Source organism: Podarcis cretensis (assembly GCF_951804945.1).
Source record: "Podarcis cretensis genome assembly, chromosome: 5".
Taxonomy (NCBI): domain Eukaryota; kingdom Metazoa; phylum Chordata; class Lepidosauria; order Squamata; family Lacertidae; genus Podarcis; species Podarcis cretensis.
This window is the reverse complement of record NC_137174.1, coordinates 61,998,400-62,020,615: the sequence shown is the minus strand read 5'-3', so window position 1 is coordinate 62,020,615 and position 22,216 is coordinate 61,998,400. Positions and strand designations below refer to the sequence as shown.

The following is a 22,216-nucleotide window of genomic DNA, read 5'->3' as shown; positions in this document are numbered from 1 at the left end:
GGGTAAAGCATTGATATGTACAGATGATCATCTTCAGAGCCCTTCCCTGTCTGCTGATTTTATATAGGAGCCCCTCAGTGTAAAAATGGCAAATAAAAAATGAGTGAAAATGCAGACTGAAAAAGACTCTGAACATAGATTCTGAAAATGACTCCAGAAACAATTCTTTGTTTTCCAGTAGTTTGAATGTTGCTTAAACATGTTGCAAGAAACTTGAATTTCTAAAGACCAATAATTTCTTGTAAAATTCCAACCACGATGTATACAGACATCATCATTACAATTATTACAATTAATCTATTAACCACCATCTCAAGGTGATTTACACGTAAAATAATGAAAAGCAGTTAAACACAAAAGCAGCAGAGACATTTCAAACAAGACTAAAAACCCAACAAGCAGACACTTGTGATAAAGACTCATTTATCAATCTGGGAAAGTCTGTTGGAACGAAAATATCCTCAGCTGTTTCCGGAAGCTGACCATCCTTGCTGCTTACCAGATAATAAGACTTGCTTCCCGGCAAGCAGTTCTGCCAAGCTTTATTATCTTTTTGCATAATTATTTAAACTTACTTTTTCATTCCTTTGTGTCTGAGTCCACCAACCATGATGGTATTATTCATAAGGCTTTCTGCTGAATTTCACCTTATTCCACCGATGGTGTGTAACCTGGCAGTAGTAACCTCAGTCGTTCTTAATGTGTCCCCCCCCCTCCTCTTGCTGCAGCAAGCAGAAAAAATGGTGGCATATTTGCAGGACAGTGCCCTGGATGATGAAAGGCTAGCAGCCAAACTTCAGGAGCAGAGAGTAAAGGGTACTTCAGTACCATTACTCCATGAGGCCATGCAAAAGTGGTTCTACAAAGATCCACAGGGAGAAATTCAGGGTAAGCTTTCATCTTACCGCTTTTTATTTTTATTTCACTGGAATGTTGTTGTTTTTTAGTTATATGTGCACTAAAAAGGGTGAGACATAAATAAAAGAAAAAGAAACACCACCCATGTAGAAGGCAAAGTAAAGGGGGGGAGGGAGGGAAATCCATGTATACTGTATACTTTACAAAGTTGTTATTGCACTCCATCAGATATTAACCTATTACAGTATTTGTAAGAATGGATTCCAAATATCATTGAATCTGTCCATGGCAAGTCTGCGTTTATATGCAAGTTGTTCATATGTTGCAAGTTTGTATAAGTCTTCCATCCAATCGTAGAAGGGAGCCACATTTTTATTTTTCTAATTCATCAGTCTTAGTCTTTTTGCTGTGGTAAGGGCATGAAGAATCCACTCATATTGTCCCTTTGTAAGGTTCTGTGTGCTGGGTATATAATTCAAAGGGATATTTTGCTCTGTAAATGTAGGATTGTTCCATATAGTTCTGTTGATAGTTTCAGTTACCTTCTGTCAAAAATATTTCAGTATAGGACAATGATAAAACAGTTTTAGAGAAGCATTATCCCTGTTGCATCTCCAACAGTTAGATACCTTAGAAAGCCCTTTTTTAAACAAACGTAATGGGGTCCAGTATATTCTAAATATTATTTTTTTGTTTTTTGAGCCTCAGTTTAAGGTCCAGAGACACCCTTGTTACAGCACTTAACACAGATTCCCACTCTGGGGTCGAAGTTGAGATCTCTAATTCTTTTTTCCATTTCTCCCTCAGTACCTGTATATCAAATTGGTTTGCTAGTGACATATATTTATGGTTTTTTGTTGTGTAAGAATTAATCACTTGCTTCAATATCTCTCGGGTCTCTCTGGCTGTAAAAGCTGCTGGTCCGTAGATGGTGGTTAGCAAGTTTTTTATCTGGAGATATTGCCATTGAGCATTTGTAGGTAATCTGTATTTGTCTCTTAAGACAGAATATGTATAAAATTCATTCTCTTTGTTTATCAGCTGTTCGAATGTTAATATACCCAAATTCATCCACCTCTTCCATACAACTATTTCTTTCCCAATTTTTAAAGACAGGTTTCCCCACAAAGTCATTTGTTGTGGAAGAAAAGGTCAAATTTATATTTTCTGGACATGTGGTGCCATATCATTCGAACTAATCTTATTGTTTCAATAGCATCTTGAGTATTAATGTATTTAGACCCAAGTGCTACCCATCTTTCTAAAGGTGCTACATAGGAATATTCCAAAGAAGCCCAATTTGGACAGTTGTTTTTAGTTATGGGTCTCCAGAATTGTATACCTGACAGTAAATATGCTTGCTGATACAATTCTAAGTCAGGGATCCCAAATCCTCCTCCTTTTATTGGTATTTCCATTTTTTGCATAGATATGTATGTAAATTGGAATTCCTCTTAAGATATAAACTAGTCTGGTATTATGTTTATTTTATTTCACTGGAATATTAAGGGAAATTACAATACACTGCCTATGTACTTAGGGTGGCATCAGAAAATGTCTAGCTCTGTAAGTAAGATGAAGACACATATGGCACATACATAGAGCAGTCCCCCAGATACCAGGCTCTATATGGGCTGTGACTGTTGGGTGCAGCACTCAGTAGAGGTTTCACTCTTGTCTTCATGGATTTCATCCCTTGATGGTTTTGCAGGTCCATTCAGTAACCAAGAGATGACAGAGTGGTTCCAGGCCGGGTATTTCACAATGTCACTGTTGGTGAAAAGAGCATGTGATGAGAGCTTCCAGCCACTTGGAGACATCATGAAAATGTGGGGCAGGGTTCCTTTCACTCCCGGTCCAGCACCACCTCTGCATTTGGTAAATATGACAATGTGTAAAACAGTTAACATTAAATTAGAAAGTTAAGAGATGCCAGTTTTAGGGTTTTGTGTGCTTTTGTGCTACCAGGCACAGAGCAGCAATGACCTTTAGAGAGACTGTCTGTATGTTGAACATATACTCTGAGCCGCAATACAATGGGCTTTCCATACAGGAAGGGAAAAGTGCTTACTGTACCTAGCAGTGAAATAGCAAAAGCCCTCATTGCTACTGGTTCACTTACCTAAAAGCCTTTGAATGCTGCTTCAGTTGGATCTGGCTGAACTGCTTTCTATGCATAGCAAATTGCAGAAGGAAATTAAGCCACAATCAGTAAAAGGTAGCTCCTACTGAGACCCCTGACCCTTACTCCTTTTTTCAAGCATGTTACTAGTTGTGGTCCTCCTGACTTGTTGGTGTAGTTCAAAGGTAAACCTGAAACGATCTTTGAATCAGATTTGTCCTTGAACCAATTCTGCTTAGCAGCGAGAATTCTCCCCAGCAACAGGTGTCTTTATCTAGGCATGTCTGGGGGAAGAGAGATTCAGTGTCTGCCTTTGTCTATAGGAGTCTCTAAACCTGTCTCTCTAGCTGGATTGCTGCAGGGAGCAGAGAAAATTGAAATCTCTGTATATTGTTCTGTTTTATTTATGTAGACCAGTAGTGATATAAAGTTATGCAACTTGTAATATAAATAAATATTTGAAGAAGAACTGAATGGGTGAGGTGTTTATTCCTTCACGGGCATTCACCGATAGAGAGCTGGACTGCTGCCGCTGTGAAGACACAGGAAGACTTTCTGGGTAACTCTGCTGTGAGACAGTAAAAGGAACCCCAAAGGATTGGAGCACACACACTAACAAGCCTGCCTTGCTTCTGCCGCTGTGGCTTGATTTAGCATGTGGCACACAGCTTCTCCCTGTTTCTTCATATCTGGGAGAGGTGAAGTAGGAAAGCATAGGGCCTTCCTCGAGGTAGAGGAGCATGTATCTTATGCACTGGGGATATTTGCTCCAGTTTCCTTTGCCAAGGAATGGTCCCTAGACACAGTTTAACTATATACACCCCTTTATTTTCCACTTCACACAATCCTTTATACTTTTTTACTAAACACAGCAATCTGTAAAAATGTTGTTCCATTTAACAACTTTTAATATAAAAGGTATTTCGTAATCGTAATGTTGTAGGTCACTGTAATCAGAGTTGTACATATGCTCATGCATCCTAACATTTGATACAAGTTCAGCTATCGATTTGTTTACAACCACAGGGAGAGTTGGACCAGGAACGACTGACTAGACAACAGGAATTGACAGCCATGTACCAAATGCAGCACCTCCAGTACCAGCAATTTTTGTTACAGTAAGTTTACATCAGTGGTGGCTAACCTTTGGCCCTCCAGATGTTGGACTATAATTCCCTTCATCCCTGATCATTGCACATGCTGACTGGGGTTGATGGGAGTTGGAACAGCATCTGGAGCACCACAGGTTAGCATCCCCTGGTCTATATAAATATTTGTCAATGGCCATTTTGCTTTGTTTAAATGATCTAGAGCAGGGTAGTCCAATTTTTCATACTAAGTGGACAGCAAGACATCCCTGTACATGGCAGCTCTTACTTCTTCTCACTGCCCAGCCACATACCTCCCCCTGAGTGGTGAGTGGAGGAGGAACAACAACAGCCACTGCTACCTCCACCCACTCCATCCAAAGTCCTCTGTCCCTGCTGATGGCATATGCCCCTATCACCTAACAGAAGGAGCACCCATTATGAGACAACTTAAACTACTCAGCGGCAATTCCACCAGCTCACTTATTGTTGCTGCTCCTTATCTCCAGCAGTTAGTCTGCTTACCTAGAGTCTCCCTCTGGGTGACAAGGAAGAGGAGTAGGTAGACTCACAAAATTTCTCCTAGATAGCTTGGTTTGTCTTGCACCATCCTGCTAGTATAGGGCACATGCTGCCCGTGATGGTCAGGAATGAGCAAGAAAGTGTGAGGAACAGTGGGGAAGTGGTGGCTGTGACAAAGACGAGCTTTGACAGATGGTGGCAGCTCTTGATTCAAGTTGCTCTTTGTCACAGTTACCATACATCAGTCATTACTTTCTGGTTCTGTGGACAGCCGTATGTCTACTGCAAGTATGTGGGCTAGGAGTTGAGAATATAGGGTCTTGTTTTTTTGTAGGTCAGGGCTAGCCAACCGGGTGCTGGATTACCACTCTCATCATCCCTGGCCATTGGCCATGCTGGCTGGACTGGTGGGAGTTGTGGTCCACAATATCCAGGGTAGAGGGCTTCCATTTTGGTGTTCTTCTGTTAATAGCCTATTTGGTTTCTATTCTGGGCACAGAGAAGGGATGGAGCACTTTATTCCTCTTCCTCCAGCCTGCCTGCAACTCCTGGTTGCTTAAAGCTGCCAGCCTAGTGTGCTTAAATAAAAGGCTTGGAACCTGAGTTACCTTCTGCTGGCAGGAGTTTTTCATGAGCAGACTTGCTCATGGGATGCTCCTGCCAGTGGAAGGAAGAAAGTGACATTCACTTATTTCCCCTTCCCCTCCATTCCCATGTGTCCCCTGGAGGGCTTGTGGGGTAGAGAGAGTTGGCTCCAGTAAACTCCTTTCCCACCATCGTGATCCTCCATTCAGTGAAAACCTTCCATGGAAAGGGGGAATCCTATATGACAAAGGGATAGTTAGATCCAATCTATAATTTAGGTAAATGTTGTGTGTCACTGTTTTGAATAGCCACTTCAAATGGCAGTTTCTTATTTTTGGTGGGTGGGTTCTGGTTTGTACTGATGTGTTTGAATGTCAGTTGTGGTATGAACTAGCAGCTCTTTTCTTTTCTGGGTTGTTATAGTCATTCTGTAACTAAGTAGAGTGAACTTTTCCCCATTCTCTTTTCCAGACAACAGTATGCCCAGGTAATGGCACAGCAGCAAAAAGCAGCTCTCTCATCACAGCAGCAGCAGCAGCTGGCTCTCCTTTTGCAACAGTTCCAGGCACTTAAAATGAGGTAAGAATGCAAGTTTCAGGGCCATTTTCACACATTATGCAGTAGTAAATCCAGTACTTTGAAAGTAAACTTCAGGCCACCTACCATGAATGGTTTCCTGAGAACATGTCTTTGGAAATGTTGGCATGCACATAACTGTCATGTTCATACTTCACATTATCAAAAGGGCATGTAATATAACACTGAATATAATGTATAAAGTGGCCCCTATGGAGTCTACTCATGATAGTGGTTGTTGAATATATAGCACTCTGTTTATGCCTGTTCAAAATTGCTTCAAGTCAGTGTCACTAAGACTGTGAAATAGATCTGTTGTCACTTTGTCCATTTATGTTGGTTGTATTTGTCATCATCTCATATTTGTTTTCATTGAAGCCTGTTAATTTACCAGAGCAAAAATTTTCATTCAAATTCTGGTCAGTATTAAAGAACAATTTTGTGCATCTCAAGAGTTTTGGACTTTGCTCAGCAATGTTGGAATTGTCAGGAAGTTATGCCCTAATATCACTTTAATACTGGTTCTGAAGAAGAGGGAGAAAAAAGAGAAGCATTGTATTTTAAAATAAAAAGAAAACACCCCGGTGACTTCTACGTATAACTAGCTTTTTGATGTAGCATGTTGAATCTTCCTCTTTATATTCCAGGAAAGCTGAGCAGAACATGGTGACTCCTGTAACAAGGTCTGTGTCAGTGCCAGACACTGGCTCAATTTGGGAGCTTCAGTCAGCAGCCCCACAAGCTACAGGTACGAAACAGTGTTTTGATATTGACTACATTCAGACACAAAACAAACTGCCCTGAAATGACATCCAAATGAATGTCGCTTACAAATCATGGTTTGTGAATAATTGCCAAACCAGGATCTGAAACTACATCTTGAGAAAACTATGGTCGGCTCCTGGATCAAAGCCCACAAAGCATGATTTGGGATGCTGCTGTTTTGAGAGGTACAGATACAAGTATAAAGCAGATAAAAGACAAAAGCTGTATCTTAGAGGCCCTCAGTGGTGGTCTCTTCATTCTCATTCTTTCTGTCAGCAGCCTCATTTCTACCTCCTTAATTTATGCCTAGCTATCCTTAGAAGGCTTCCTCCCCCTCTACTTCCTAAAAAAGGAAAAACCAAAGGTACACAAAAGAGATCATTTAACCGTCTTAATGATCAAAACATATAGTGCATGTGATATTTTTTAATTACCAGTGAATTTGCCTGGGTGCACAGAATTGCTAGTTTCTTGGCTAGCCTTAATAGCCTACATTTCCCCCCTTTTTGCAGTCTGGGAAGGAAGCAGTGTCTGGGATCTCCCAATCGACACTACAGCTCAGGGACCAGCTCTAGAACAGTTGCAGCAGCTTGAAAAAGCCAAAACTGCTAAGGTAAGAAACAGTAGAAACTATTCCAGTTGCAGCTTTTCGTTTCATTTATTTTCTGAGTTACTGTGACATTCCTTATACTGATTTAGTGTAATTGCCTTATACTGTATTGATTTAGTGTAATTGGGACACAACTTACTAATTCTTAATTGGGCTTTTTTAAAAAAAAACACACAAGGACACAGTTTAGGGAAGACCAATCAAACTGGTAGCTGTAGAAGAGGACGCTGATGAGAGTGATTATAACTAGCGGGAATAATGTGCTAGTTGAAGAGGTCTTTACTTCTACTGTTACTTCTTTAATTCAGCTAGAGCAGGAGAGGAGAGAAGCAGAACTGAGGGCCAAAAGAGAAGAAGAAGAGCGGAAAAGACAGGAGGAGCTACGGAGGCAACAGGAAGAGCTGATCAGGAGACAAGAAGAAGAAAGAAAAAGAAGAGAAGAGGAGGAGCTGGCACGCAGAAAGCAGGTGACATCTCAAATGCATAAATTACTATTTCAGTATCTTTAAGAGAACACATTTTCTCATTTCCTGTGAAGGAAGTTGGATAAGTTTGTTTCCTGTTCCTTCCATCTTTTAAGTCCAAAGTGTGTTCAGTTTTTCAGCTCAATCATACATGTTTATATTTTGGATGCCACCATGGGGATTTATTTGAAGGATGTGCAGAAATTGCCCATAATAAAGAAAATACATAAATAAATAAGAATTTTATTTAGGACAGGTGGGGGAAGTATGGTCTATGTTATGTTCCAGGAGCTCTTCCTCATAGAAGCGCAGAGTTGGAAGGGACCCAAGGGTCATCTAGTCTAACTCCTGCAATGCAAGACATGATTCCCCCCCCCCCCAGGCCTTACACCCCGGGAAGAGAGCAGTTAAAGGGGCCTCTTGCCATTGCAGCAACTCCATGGTTCTGCGTTCTTCAGCACCATCCCCTGGCTACTGCCAAGGGCAAGGCTTCTCAAAACCTTGTTTTTCCCCTGAAGGGACCCTATTACTTCTAAGTTGCCTACAACAACAGGAGGCAGATTGTATTTTTGTATTAGAACACTTTTGTGAATCGGGGGAGACACCTGGGAAAGGACTGGTTAAGGACTCTGTCTGTTTATCTTTAGCAACCAAGCATGTGTCTGCTCTAGGCTTAACAGCCTCCAGAGCAAGCACACACATCACCAGCAGTCTCAGTCTTGCCTTCCAGGAAGGCAGAAGTATTCTTGGGGTGGGATGTTAATTTGGGGAGGACCTGGGTGATAATTTCAGGAAGGGGGAAATTTGATTTTGGGTAATCTCTGGGTTGGGTATTAATTTGGAGAGCAGAAAGAAAGAGAGAGAAAGGAGGATGACCCTGCCCACTGCTGACTTGCGCCCCCAAAGTGAAGTCAGCCCCTGTCCCTACACATTCCCAACTGCTGTTGTTTCATTTAAAAGACCTCTGGCTTCAGGTCAGAATCAGAGCAGCCGGGTCAGGGGACCCTTACTATCCAGCATACCATAAATAGGAATTTAAATGCACATCCACACTTTTAGCTAATTTCATTCTTTTTATTTCTGTGTGCAGGAAGAAGCCCTAAGGCAGCAGAGGGAACAAGAAATTGCACTAAGACGGCAGCGGGAAGAGGAAGAACGGCAACAGCAAGAAGAAGCACTTAGAAGACTGGAAGAGAGGAGAAGAGAAGAGGAAGAAAGACTACAGCGAGAAGAGTTGCTTCGTAAACAGGTGAAAAGAAGGGAAATATTTTGCAATTAAGACCTGCAAGAATCAGAGGCTGGTTCGCACATGTATGCTCACTTGTTGACTACATCAAGTGATAATGCATAAGTGAATGAGCCGTTATTAGATCAAACAATGCAGAGGGAGCTTTCATTTTGTTTAAGACTCTACCAATTCAAAATGGTCTTAAAGTTTTGGAATTCTGAAACAAAGTCACACAAGGAGTTTTCATGGCTGCTCTGGGGCATTTTCTAAAGCTATATTTTATCAAATTGTTGTATTCTAGCACAGGTTGCATTCTTAGAAGCAAAGGATTCTTTGCAATCCTATGTATCTTGAAACAAACAGAAAGGAAGCATTTTAATCTAGGTTAGTCCACTTTAGAGACTCTGCATATTTTTTCTGTTCTGGGAAGGAAGAGGAGGCTGCCAAATGGGCACGTGAAGAAGCAGAGGCAAAGCGTCAGCTAGAAGAAAACCGGCTGCGCATGGAAGAAGAAGCAGCCCGACAGAGGCATGAAGAGGAAGAACGAAAACGTAAAGAGCTGGAACTCCAACGCCAGAAAGAAATTATGAGGCAGAGGCAGCAGCAGCAGGAGGCTTTGCGCCGATTGCAGCAGCAGCAACAGCAGCAGCAACTTGCACAGATGAAGGTACTGATTCTTCGTAATGTTACTTTTTCTCATTGCCATAAACCCACTCTCACAAGTTAAGCTCACAGCCCAAGCCAGCAGAGAAGCTCTCTGTTAGCTGTGCTAAAATTTACATGACCATTGCTAGAACCTGCCTTTTAACACTCTTGGAATTGGGCACCAGAAGCAGGAGATGAGCAGCTCTAACTTCAATCAGTGACATCCCAGTTTGTCCAGGTTATCTCTTTACTGCTCAGTGTACCTCATTGTACACTGCTTAGAAATTACAGTGCTAAGTGATATTTAAGTTGTTGAAATTAATAACAAATAATAACTAAAACATGAAAGTAGCATAGATATGCAAATCTCTCTAATTTACAGAAAAATTAAGATTTCCTTGACACATCATAATTCCTGCCCCTCGCCCTGCTCAGGGTGTGCATTCCTGTCCATACCTATAGATCTGAGAATGAGGAGCAACTTGCCACCCTACCAAAAATGTATATAGGTGCACATGTCCTGAGTAATGCCTCATTTTTAAGCTAAACCCTTCCAGAGTGCTACCTGGAACTATCCTTCACCAAGGATAGCCTGACTACTGTAGTCCATGTTGCATTCCTGAGGCTGGATTATAGTTGTACCTCGGGTTAAGTACTTAATTTGTTCCGGAGGTCCATTCTTAACCTGAAACTGTTCTTAACCTGAAGCACCACTTTAGCTTATGGAGCCTCCTGCTGCTGCTGCTGCGCCGCCGGAGCACGATTTCTGTTCTCATCCTGAAGCAAAGTTCTTAACCTATTTCTGGGTTAATGGGGTCTGTAACCTGAAGCGTATGTAACCTGAAGCGTATGTAACCCAAGGTACCACTGTACGGCAATGCTCTCTATGTGGGACTGCCCTTGGTCATGCTCCAGAAGCTTCAGCTGGTATAGAATGCAGTGGCCAGACTGTTGGTGGGGGCAAATAGCCCACAACATGTGACACCATTGTTAAAACATCTGCATTAGCTGCCCATCTACTACTGAGCCAGGTTTAAGGTCCTTTTGTTAATTTACAAGCCCCAAACAACTTAGGTCTGGGGTACCTTAGCAACTGCCTGAACTTTTATATCTCAGCTCATTCACTTGAGACCATTAGCAGGAGTGTTGCTGGTTGTCCACTGAATTGAAGACAACTCAGCTATCAGTGACTTGACATCATAATGGCACCGGATGATTTAAAGGTGGGTGCCCCTTGTCCCGCTGCCAGAGTTGACCAGCAGGGGTGGGGAAAATAATGTTCTGGTTCATTGGGTAAAAAGGTTCTCCGCTCCTGATTTAGAGCGTAAAACGGGGAGTAGAGAAACCTGGATTCAAATCATCACACTGTCATGAAACTCACTGGATAAACTTGGGCCAGTCTAATCTGTTTCACCAGGTAGGTGTGAAGATAAAATGAAGTCAGTACCATGTACACAGGTCCTGGGAGGATGAGCCGTATAAAATGGAGGCTGAAGTTGTTGGTGTTGAATTGCATGGGTCTCTGCATCAGACTCTTTAAAACGCATTTTTTATTGTTTCTCCATGCTACTACTGCCTTCTTCCCTCAGCTGTTTTCTTTGCTTCATTTCCTTTCCTTTGAATAATTCCCATTTCATTCACAGCACAGTCAGGTGCTTGAATTTTACTATTATATTGCTGTAGAAATTATGACTATTGTTGGTACTATAAAGATTAATTGGAGGTTGGGTACACACCTGGCAGGAAAAGGTTGCAGTTCTACAGTACAAGGAGACAAAATAAAGATTGTGGTATATTAGCAGCTTTTGTGGCAGACAATAACAACTGTTTGCATGTTTTTGAGTGGCTGATTCAGCATATATCTCTTTCCATTAAGAAAATTTAAGTGCTGTTTCTTGTATGTCTTTCCTCCCAGCTCCCTTCTTCTTCAACATGGGGTCAGCAATCAAATTCTAGGGCATGTCAGTCCCAAACGACGTTATCATTAGCAGAAATCCAGAAGCTTGAAGAAGAGAGAGAGCGGCAGCTTCGAGAAGAGGTAAAATTCATAGTTTGGAAAAGAGGCTTTAGGTTGCTGCTGAAATAGAATAATCAAATTTCCTTGCCATTACACTGTTATGAAAGACATATTCTTTCACCCATTGTGAAAGACATATTCATCTGGTGACCTCCCGCTACTTTCTGCCTTTAGACAGCCTATGGCTTGCTCATTTGTGTGCAGTTGTGGCTTGTCACTGCTAGGAGTCACTGTGACAATTTCTAAACACTTAATAAGCTTAACCCAAGATACCTAGGAGGCTTTACACAGCTCATTCTCACCTCCCTTCATGGAACACAGCAGTTAAACCTTGAAGTTGCCAATTAAGCATAGTTTCCTGTATCATCTGAGCTGCGAAACTACAGTTACCAGTTTTAGAACAAGGCAGGCTCTGAAGCCAACTTCAAAGCATTGTTAAAATCCTAGTTGGTTTTGAACCTGGTAACTGTGATTTCCCAGTGATGAAGTAGAAATTGTGCTTAATTGAATATTTTCTGAGTATAACTGCTACAAAGGGAGAAGAAGGAGAGCATAAGCAGGCAAAAAGCTTCCACATGTCTCATTTTAATAAACCCAAGTTATAATTGCCCAAATATTATCGTAGTCTTAGATTACCAAGACTGAAAGAGCAGAGATTTTCATAAGCTAGCCTTCCCCCCCCTTTTTTTTGCAGATTTGCCTGGTTTAATGATACAATGTTAAAGACATAGAATCGTAGTTAATATAAATGCTAATTCTACTGATTCTCTTTAAATGTAAAGCCTAAAATTAGATTCATTGCCCATCTAGTTTTCGTTAGGAATTTAAAATGAGGGGCTGGGTAGAAAAGTAATTTGTTCTATGAGTAATGTTTGCTTGACTGGAAAACAAGCAGAATATGAAAGTATTTGTGTCCAAGTGCACTTTCCAAGACCAGAGACTTTGATCAGTGTGTCTGAGGCAAATTTCAGTACCCTCAGTGAAACATGTACCTATTCAGATTTATCCAGCTTTGAGGAAAATGTGTGGAAAACAGTAGAAGATAATCAAGTATACATTTAAGAACTGGAATGTCCTGCATTGACTGTTTTCCAGCAAAGGCGTCAGCAGCGTGAACTAATGAAAGCCCTCCAGCAGCAACAGCAACAGCAGCAACAGCAACAAAAACTGTCTGGCTGGGGAAATGTTGCCAAACCTGCCGGTACTACAAAATCCCTCTTGGAGATACAGCAGGAGGAGGCAAGGCAGATGCAGAAGCAGCAACAGCAACAGCAGCAGCACCAGCAACAGCAAAGCAGGTCCCGCAGCAGCACTACAGTGAGTACAGCTAATAATAATAATAATAATGATAATACTCTTGTTGAAGTCAATTTTATTTGTATCGCTTTTCCTCTGTTGGTGATAATAAACAGTATCTCCATTACTGTTGTTCCAGCAACATTCTAATCTACACACCAGCATTGGCAATTCAGTATGGGGCTCTCTAAACACGAATCCTAGCAGCCAGTGGGCATCAGACCTTGTCAGCAGCATTTGGAGCAATGCCGATACAAAAAACTCAAACATGGGATTCTGGGACGATGCAGTCAAAGAAGTTGGACCTCGTAATGCAACCAATAAAAACAAGAGCAATGCTAGCATCAGGTAGGAACTGGGATGCAGTGAGCTTCCCTTCAATTCATTGTAGAGGCTCAGGCCTGTTGCAGGGTCTCTAAATCATTCTGCTGTAGCCTTTGCCAACCTTGTGCCCTCCAGATGTCTTGGCTATACCATCCCTGACCATTGGCCTTGCTGACAGGGACAGATGGGAATTGTCATCCAAAACCTCTGGAGTCTTGTGGATGGAACCTTTCCACCAACCCTGCAGTGTGCTGTATCAGTGCAGCCAGGATCTCTTCTGGTTCCATTCCTTCTGTTTTCTGTTAGCTCCCATTTCAGTATACTTTCATATTTGTGATTTTGACAGAAGGCAGAAATGTTTGTGAAGCTGCTTGAATTTTCTAGTCTTGTATACTTTGCATGTTTTTTCCTGATAACCTGTGTCTCTTCCTCACACACTGCCTTTTTACCTGTCTTAGTAAATCTATAGGTGTTACAAGCAGGCAGAATAAGAAGGTGGAAGAAGAAGAAAAGTTGTTAAAGCTGTTCCAGGGGGTTAATAAAGCCCAGGATGGATTCACTCAATGGTGTGAACAAATGCTTCATGCACTCAACACAGCCAACAACTTGGATGGTAAGCAGTGAAAAAGGAGTGTGAAAGTTTCAGTCTAACATACTGAGAAACTGCATCATAGCTGCACATTATCATGTGATGCATTACTGCACATTGTCCAAAATTGTATTTAGAAGCATTAAGGAAGATGGGGAAATTGCAAAAGGTTTGGTATCCCCAGTATTCTTGGGAATTTAAAAGTCCTGATTTTACACAGATCAGGGCTGATGCTACAGTTAATATTTTATTTCCTGTTAAATTGTACCATAAGGCATACACCATTGCTAAAAAGTTAGATTAAATAGGAAGTGATCATTAGGAATCCAGCAGAGACTGTTGTCTTAGTGAGGAAATTAATTCATCCCATATCTCAGTGAATAAGGAGAAAGGGCTCTCTGTTTTCTTGCAGGTAAAGATAATACTGTATTACATAAAGTTTGTAAGGAAATGTATGATATTGAAAAGCTCTGGATTTTTATTTTATTTTTTTGCTTATGCACCTATAGGCTTTGTAAGTATCTCGTGATTTGTCTTCCTTTCCGGCTGCAGTTCCCACGTTTGTGTCCTTCTTGAAGGAAGTAGAATCTCCATACGAGGTCCATGATTACATCAGAGCCTACCTTGGAGATACCCCTGAAGCCAAGGAATTTGCCAAGCAGTTTCTTGAGCGCCGTGCCAAACAAAAAGCCAACCAACAGCGGCAGCAACAGGTTCGTGCTTCTGTCTTTGGAGAATATTTGCAAGCAAATTTCTGTGATTACTGGAGAAAACACATCTGTCTCTCTGGTTGATGTAGAGTTTAGCAATCTGTTTTGAAACGAGGACAAGCTTGACTATGGAATGGTTTACAACTGGGGCAGGGAACTCCTGGCTCATAGACTGGATGCATCCTAAAATACAAAATACCCTTCCATGAAATGCTGTGGGCACTCCTGTTGAAAGATTGCCATGTGTACTATCACTGTGACTGTTGTCTCTTTCTCACATGCTCTTTTCTCTCTCACTGCAACTTAACTGAATAGATTTTTTCTTCCAGTCCCTCCCATGTTCTGACCTGAATTTTAGAATCCCAGGAATTCTGATGAAGGGAGCTATTCTGAGTACCTGGCTGGAAGCATGATTCAAAGCAAGGGATGCCGGGGGGGGGTGGGAGAGAGAGATCACTGAGTTGGGGGAAACTCCAGAAATGGCAGGATTTTCCCTAGGCATGGTAGGCTGGGCAAAAATTTGCGGGGGAGGGGGCATGTTGTTTGGCTGAGGTAAGCTGCCCTCAAGTGTTCCTGAGAAAAACAAGTGGCACTGGCTGAATGACAAAAAAGGCTGCTAAGAAGCTATTAGCTCTTCTTTTTGGATCCCTCCAGTGAAACCTAAATTCAGTCTCTCAGGGCAGACAGATGCTCCAGATGGCCACTTCAAAATGTTAGGCAACCACCTCAGAAACAACAACTATCTAATCATCACTACAAAAACTCTATCCCTATGACAGTGCATTCCTAGACAAGCTTACTTGCCTAGGATTGTGGCCTTAATGTTTATATACAATGCAGTCCTAAGCATATTTATTTGAAAGCAAGTCCCCTTATGGTCAATTAAACTTACTGCCTAGTAAACGAGTGTAGCATAGGGCAGGGAGGGCGGTGCAGGGAACGTGGAATGGGATGGAGTGAGGGGTGAGGTGGCATAGCAGAGAGAGAGAGATGCAATGCTGAAACTCCACTTGGTTGTTGGAATTAAAGGCTTTATTCCAAACTTCAATACAGTGTCCAAACATAAGTTGTAAAGGCAGGAAGCACAGCAGAGTTCTAGACACATGGTTAGACTTAAACTAAGACCCAACAACTGAGATGCCCCTGAACTCTCCTTCTGAAGAGCAGGACAGGTACCTTCATTTGTGTGATCAATGTACCAAGGCTGGGAATGGGCATGCAAGCAAGCAATCCTCCAAGTGGGCTGAACGTGTGAAGTCTGTTTGTGCCAGCACAGTTGTCTCCATGTTCTTGGTTTATGGAAACAGAGATGATTGAGCCAATTCACCATCAAATATGTTGCTCTGCACTGCCCCTGAAAGGGATGACTCTTCAGTGGTGCCAGAGCCCTCATCAACCAGCCAAGACTCTACATTGGGTTGTCCAGTGGCACTGAAGTGGGGTGTTCTCCTGCCAACCCACTTGGATCTCCTGGGTCCTCAGCACCACTTCTCAATCCTCTGGGTCCACCCCCAGGGTCAGACTGCACCAAATTCCCAATCTCTTTCCATTCCCCATCAGACCACTCCCTCCAAGACATCTCCAAGGGGCTTGTGACAAGGCCCTTCATAGAGAGAAGATTTTCACCCCTTGCTTATTAGACAGCTATTGTGTTGTATGTGCAGCTGACCTTAAAATCTTCTGTAAGTAACGTATGAGAGTGAGGGTGTGTTCAGGTAATTAACAGAGATATCAGCAAGTGTGCTAAACAGAAATGTTACTGGTCTACTGCCTATGATTGGGACAGTGGATCATTGTTATTTTTCTACTCTTACTGAGTGCACAAGGCATGATTCCAGCTTGTAATACGTTATTTATTTGTGTTCCAGGATTCCGTGTGGGGGATGAACCACAGTTCACTGCATTCGGTCTTTCAGACTAATCAGAGCAACAACCAGCAATCCAACTTTGAGGCAGTGCAGAGTGGTAAAAAGAAGAAGAAGCAAAAAATGGTTCGAGCAGATCCCAGCTTGTTAGGCAAGTTTTGTGGTACATTAAATAAATGGGGCAAGAGTCAGAAGGGGAAAATAGAAGCTAAGATTCCAGAATCAGGGATGGCTGCTGGGTGCTTTCTTCCCCTCTTGGAGCTGTAGCCAGATTTAGGTGTTGCCTGGACATCACCACTCCAGCTCTTACCTCTGCTTGCCCCATCATTAGTTAGTTCCATTCACACTCAGATATGTGGGGGGAAGACAGGCTAATAAGCGCTGAGGTTTTGTGCGTGCCTGTCAGTCTATTTTAGTCTTGATTACTAGCCCTCCCCTTTGCTCGTTTCTCTCTTGTTTCTCAAATTGCTAGGAAATGATTAGCAGATTTATAAAAGATGAAAATTTCTTCAATATTTGTGTATAACTTGGGGGTTTATTGGGAAGATTACTCACTCATGCTTTTATTGTGTAAATATCCTTAAAGCAGGAGCTGAAAGCACTAGAAAAAATAGCTGGATTGATGGCAGGTGCTGCCTTCAATATTGTCTTTAATATATATGGATTACTTTATGAAGACATGTAAGATCTGGGAATAAGCTGTACACATCTGTGCACTAAGAAATCTGTCTGTCTTGTTTTGCAGGTTTCTCTGTCAATGCCTCTTCAGAGCGGCTCAACATGGGAGAAATAGAGACTTTGGATGACTACTGAGTATATGCAACTCGCCTGGCTTTTCCTGTGTCCTGTTAACCATGCATTCTCCACTGCTGGACAGAGTCTTTTCTATCTGCTGCAGCAGTCATCTTTGCCTTGCAAATGGATCACAGAATCAAATCATCTCAGGCTGCTATTTCTAGCCTCAACCAAGCCCTTTTCTGCCCAGGATTGCACAACCACCTTCATTTTTATCAGCCTCTGGTTCTCTCTTCTGGATAGGTGGGAAAGAAGATTTATATATGAGGCCGAGTGCAAATCACGGTGCTGTGATTTCTTCTCCCAAGCTATTTGTAAAGCCATTTGGAGGTCTACATATGGTAGCTTCCTTTCCTTCTCTTGTCATTCTCGTCACATTTAACTGGTGCAATCATAGTGGAGAGCTCATGGTTAACAGATGTAATTCAGAACCAAAATGCCACGCAGATACTGACTTCCATGCTCCATCAGGGCAAAAGATGCCTTCCGAACCAGGAAGTGCATTCATAACTGTAGAACTGGCAACAGCAGGGAATGGTGGTGGTGGGCAGCATTCAGCTTGGATTGGTTTGGCAATGCACATCCCTGCCAGGCCTTCTTCAGCACATTGAATTTGGAGGAGTTCAAGTCTGTCTTCATTGGGTAGTGATGTCAAAGATGCTGGAGTTCATGCTTCAGCACACTCCAGCCTTCCTGAACAATTGGGGACTCAAATTGTGGGGAGGAGGCACACATCTTTCCCTTCAGGCTGATTTTCTCCTTTAATTATACTTCCTCCAAAGTGATTGGGCCAGTTATTTTGGACCCTTCTGCTGTGAATTTGTCTCGTTTCAGAGACGCATAGGATATTTACCATATGTATCTTCACCAGTTGGTTTTTTGTGGGAGTTGACACTACCTTTGGAACCTGAAACCGAGCCAGATTTCATCTGGTCACACGTGATGGTGGTTCAGAGTTTTGTAAGTTCTGCAGCAGCATTAACGCCAAGGAACAGGGAGCTGTCGTCTTGAAAGTGAAATAAATGAGGCAAGGAATCTGAGCATTGGCAGAGTCTCTTTATAAATATCACATGGAGGGGGATAAAGCGAGGTGTGCTGGTTTTTACTATATAGTACACTCTCCCATTACTTCCAATCCATTGTGCTTATATATTTATGTAATCCACCTTCTCCATTCCTTACCCCAGAATGTTAAAAAGTCTGAAGTGGCCATTGCACTTAGTTCTAAACCCCCACCCTCCACGCTCCCACTTGCACAGGGCTGCAATGTGCCCACGGAAGTTGCGCTGCTGTATGAAGACCTTGGTCTGCCATCATCGCCTGAAGACGACAACTGAAGTTGCTCCAGAGCAGATTAATTTAGATTTTATTTCTTTTGATTTTCTTCTCTCTTACCCCTCTCCCCCACCCCCAACGTGTACAGTAACTCTTACAGAGACAGCTGCAGATTTGTATATAGTTTTTGGATCTGGTAGCTCAGTGAGGCTAGGTGCTGTCACAGATCTGGTCTCCTGATCTCCTTTGCTTTGTAAACTTACAAAGGGGGGAAGGGGGTAGTTAATGTTTACAGAACTTTAAATTCCCTCGGAACTCTTGCTAGTATGGGGGTAATAAAAAAGAAGAGAGAACTTAAATAAAACCTGGTTGTATTAATACCTGAGCACACATTGTTTGCTTTTGTCAAAGCCAGCTTTGGCAATCCTTTCCGGTGCTAAACTTGACCTGGAACTCTACCAGTGCCTGTTCCATCAAGTAACAATCAAGTACACAGGACATGAAGGGACAGCAGCTGCTTTATTTCATACCCCTGGAGGAATGTTGGTGGTTTTGCTACTTGATAATTTTAGAGGTGAAAATAAACATCAGTTAAGTTGAGATTGGAAATGTTCGACAAATCTTCACTCTTCCCTTCTTTCATCTGCGGACACATACCCATTCATGTTCTTGTGTTGTTTATGCAAGAGGACTAAGCATGGCTAGTTCTTTTTTAAGCTGTAAACATGTAAAAAAAAAACATTAATAAGCCCACTGTGAACAAAACAGCAAGTGCTATACCAACCCCAACATTTTTTATTTTTTTTGCAAACCAAAGCAATGGTTCTGTAACCCAAGCCGAGAATACACTGGCCTTTAGGGACAGAGGGGATTTTGTGTGGCTCTTAAATATAGACATAGGCAGCTTGTTTCACATTTTTCCAAGAATAGTTTTCATTGCTTCTTTTGTGTTTTCAAAATAATTACACTGAAATATGATGATGGGGTGAAGGAAATGATCAGTGACCCAAATGAAATTGATCAACCCCTAAGTGTCAGGCTTCCTATAAAACATTTTAGATTTCTCACCTGTATATTTTTCTTCTCTTCCCCTCCAATATTTATAAGTTTACAACTGAACATCTGTCTTGGTCATCTATTTCTTAGAAAACCATTGAAGTGTAGCTTATTTTGTACCATACCTAAGAACAGGGCCCTGCTCTAGTAGCCACATTTTGTTTACTTGGATAGGAATAATTTTGGGCTGTAGAAGAATTTAAAATTCATGCTAAATCAAATTTATTCTAGTAAAACTTCACAGTAGGCTGGGAGATTATAGGTAAGAACACAAATGTGCCTTATTTCAAGACCTTTTTCGTACATAAAGCATCCTGTAATGTAAATGCATGGACATGTAGTAAGTTGTTTGTGTGAGCAGCTTCTCATGGGATTTGAGCAGATTTTAAACACCCAGAGCAACCCTTCCTTTCAGGGTATCTACAGTGACATGGTTAAAACCAACCAAATATGGTCAGCTGCTTATGTAAGTGCCTTAAAATGCTGAGCTGAGCTTTACACATAGTTGTATTGCAGGCGATTCCCTCCTAGGTCTCCAACATTGAGGAATTGAACTCAGCAATTTTGTAGGATTGCTATTGCTCACACACATGCACAGCCTCTGACATGATGGAATGGTATCACAATATATTAATAACTTTTTCAGAAGTATCACTTTGCTGTAAAAAGAAGAAAAGAATGGTCTGTGTCACATTCATTGACATTTTAGAAAGGATTGGTATGTGGTGATTTTGTTTGCTGATGGTGTACGTTGGTCTGGAGTCAATCAGTGGTAATTTACCACAATGGGAATAAAATCACTTGGGAGGCAAGGTATAATGGTTTCAGATTACCATTTGCCTTTCAATAATTTAAGCATAATGAGGCTTTTTTAAGTGCATTGTTTTGTCACTTAACATTTTCTCAAGCAAAACTTGTAAAAGCTGCTTTGAGTACACATTAATGTAGAAAATTGGGGTATAGATTATATAAAACCCCAGTGTACATGTAGCCACTTGGAACACTTTGTATTGTCTTGTCCAATGATGGCGTTGGTTGGAATTGTACTGTATTTCTGCCCCTGAAATCCGTGGAAATGGGAATGACAAGTTTCTCCTTACCATTTGAGAGGACAGTGCAGCTTACTGTTGCTCATATGCACAATCTAGGCAAATGGTTGTCTGTGCACGCCCATCTATAGTGTACTGCCTGTGTTAAAGATTTGCTTAATGGTAACTTAATGCAGTGGTGTTGTGCATGGGAACAGCTTCATAAATCAAGGCATTCTTACTGTGCTGCCAAGTGGTAAGGAAAATCTTACCACTCCCCTGCTGCCTTGAATTTCAGATTAGGTTCAGAAATGCAAGATTATCATCACTACTTTGCAGGGCATTGTTGGCTGGCTTACCGTGTGGTTTTGTCCAAAGGGTAAGATAAAAAAATCACTTCAAATTGTTTGTTTAAAATACCATGGTAGGTGCAGATGTGACCATTTGACAAAGTAATACAGACTACCAAATACAACACGGGCTTGCCAAAGTGGCTCCATACACAAAATGGAAAGTTATAATTTGGTGAATGACCATCTGTGTTTACATTAATAGCTCTATTTGTTCCCACTGTGCTTTCAAACTGTTGTGTGCACTGGAAAGGTATAATGGTATTCCTGTGAAATACATAAGAGTAAAATGAGATGCACTAGATACTATTTAATCTCAGGATTTAAGAAAACCACATTCCTGTTAATTTGGCATGCAAATGTAATGGAAAACGTTTTCACAGTCTCTGCAAAATTCTATTTTGTAGCATAGCTCAGAAAAGCCACCCCAAAAGTTCATATGTGACACAGTGCAAAGTATTCTGATTGACAGGCTCAGTGCACATAATTATCCTGTCAGAAAATAAGTTTTGATTGATGGAAAGAACAGTAGACATCTGTCACCTTCCAAAAATTCTCCCAGTCACACTACTTCTTCATTGTACTGCAGTGTGCAACTTTTATTATAATCCAATACTTGATCATGAAACAAACTACACAATTTGGGTTTAATATAATAGCACTGTTGCTTCAAAAGGGGCTGGCAGCCTTTTAAAGAACAAGCTGGAACTCTATATATCAATGAGTTTGTAGTAAATATAAATAATGAAGTAAATACTGACTTTTCTAAAAGCTGCCAGATGTGGTTTCCCATCTACAAAGATACCTCTAAACAACAGTTTAGAACCAATTGTTTTCACAACTATAGCAGATAAAGTTATAATGTGGTTGCAGATTGGTTCTTGATTTCTCTCTCTTTCCCCATCCCCTTTTTTCAAAAATGAAAAGGGACTACAGTTGCCCCGGGAAAGAAAACCATTTGAATCGTTGGCTTGTTTTTCCAGTAAAATGCTCTGAGCAAAGATGTTTATGTTGCAGTTTGAATGTAAACTTTAGGACAAACTTGTTCGTTGCTGCTAAGGATTTCAAAGTGCCCAACTACTATTGGATGCTTTGAGATCACATGTAAACTGGGCACTGTAGCTATTCAAACCTGAAGTGGTTTGTCTCTGGAAATGCCCACCCCCACCCCCCGGTCTCTATATTTTAAGTGTTCATTCAATAAGAAATACTTAATCAGTGGTGCTTCACTTCAAAGTGAATGTGTGCTATCATTAGCCTATCAGTATCTCAAAGCAACGGTGGGTGATCTCTGAAATGTCCAAGTCTTTGTTCAAATCTTTCCATGTCTCTGGCTGAAGAAACTGTTCAGTTGTTTGAACGAAGAAGAAACCTTTACAGAAACCTGCATCAGAGGAGAGTTAAATCAATTGGGATTTCATAAAATGCAGCAAATATCAGTAGTTTTC

General features: G+C 41.4%; 1 protein-coding gene across 2 annotated transcripts in view; it reads left to right on the top strand.

The window, feature by feature from the left end:
* Nucleotides 1–18,712, top strand: part of GIGYF2 (GRB10 interacting GYF protein 2) — a 74,507-nt gene extending 55,795 nt beyond the window's left edge. For both annotated transcript variants that reach the window (XM_079976831.1, XM_079976832.1), the window contains exons 13-28: nt 729–888; nt 2,570–2,736; nt 4,007–4,098; nt 5,647–5,754; nt 6,399–6,499; nt 7,029–7,129; nt 7,435–7,593; nt 8,681–8,839; nt 9,249–9,485; nt 11,379–11,501; nt 12,576–12,797; nt 12,916–13,124; nt 13,559–13,713; nt 14,242–14,402; nt 16,268–16,415; nt 17,010–18,712. In XM_079976831.1, the coding sequence (XP_079832957.1) occupies nt 729–888; nt 2,570–2,736; nt 4,007–4,098; nt 5,647–5,754; nt 6,399–6,499; nt 7,029–7,129; nt 7,435–7,593; nt 8,681–8,839; nt 9,249–9,485; nt 11,379–11,501; nt 12,576–12,797; nt 12,916–13,124; nt 13,559–13,713; nt 14,242–14,402; nt 16,268–16,415; nt 17,010–17,077 (2,370 nt within the window). In that variant the 3' untranslated portion in view covers nt 17,078–18,712. The remainder of the gene's footprint in view (nt 1–728; nt 889–2,569; nt 2,737–4,006; nt 4,099–5,646; nt 5,755–6,398; nt 6,500–7,028; nt 7,130–7,434; nt 7,594–8,680; nt 8,840–9,248; nt 9,486–11,378; nt 11,502–12,575; nt 12,798–12,915; nt 13,125–13,558; nt 13,714–14,241; nt 14,403–16,267; nt 16,416–17,009) is intronic.
* Nucleotides 18,713–22,216: the final 3,504 nt, after the last annotated feature.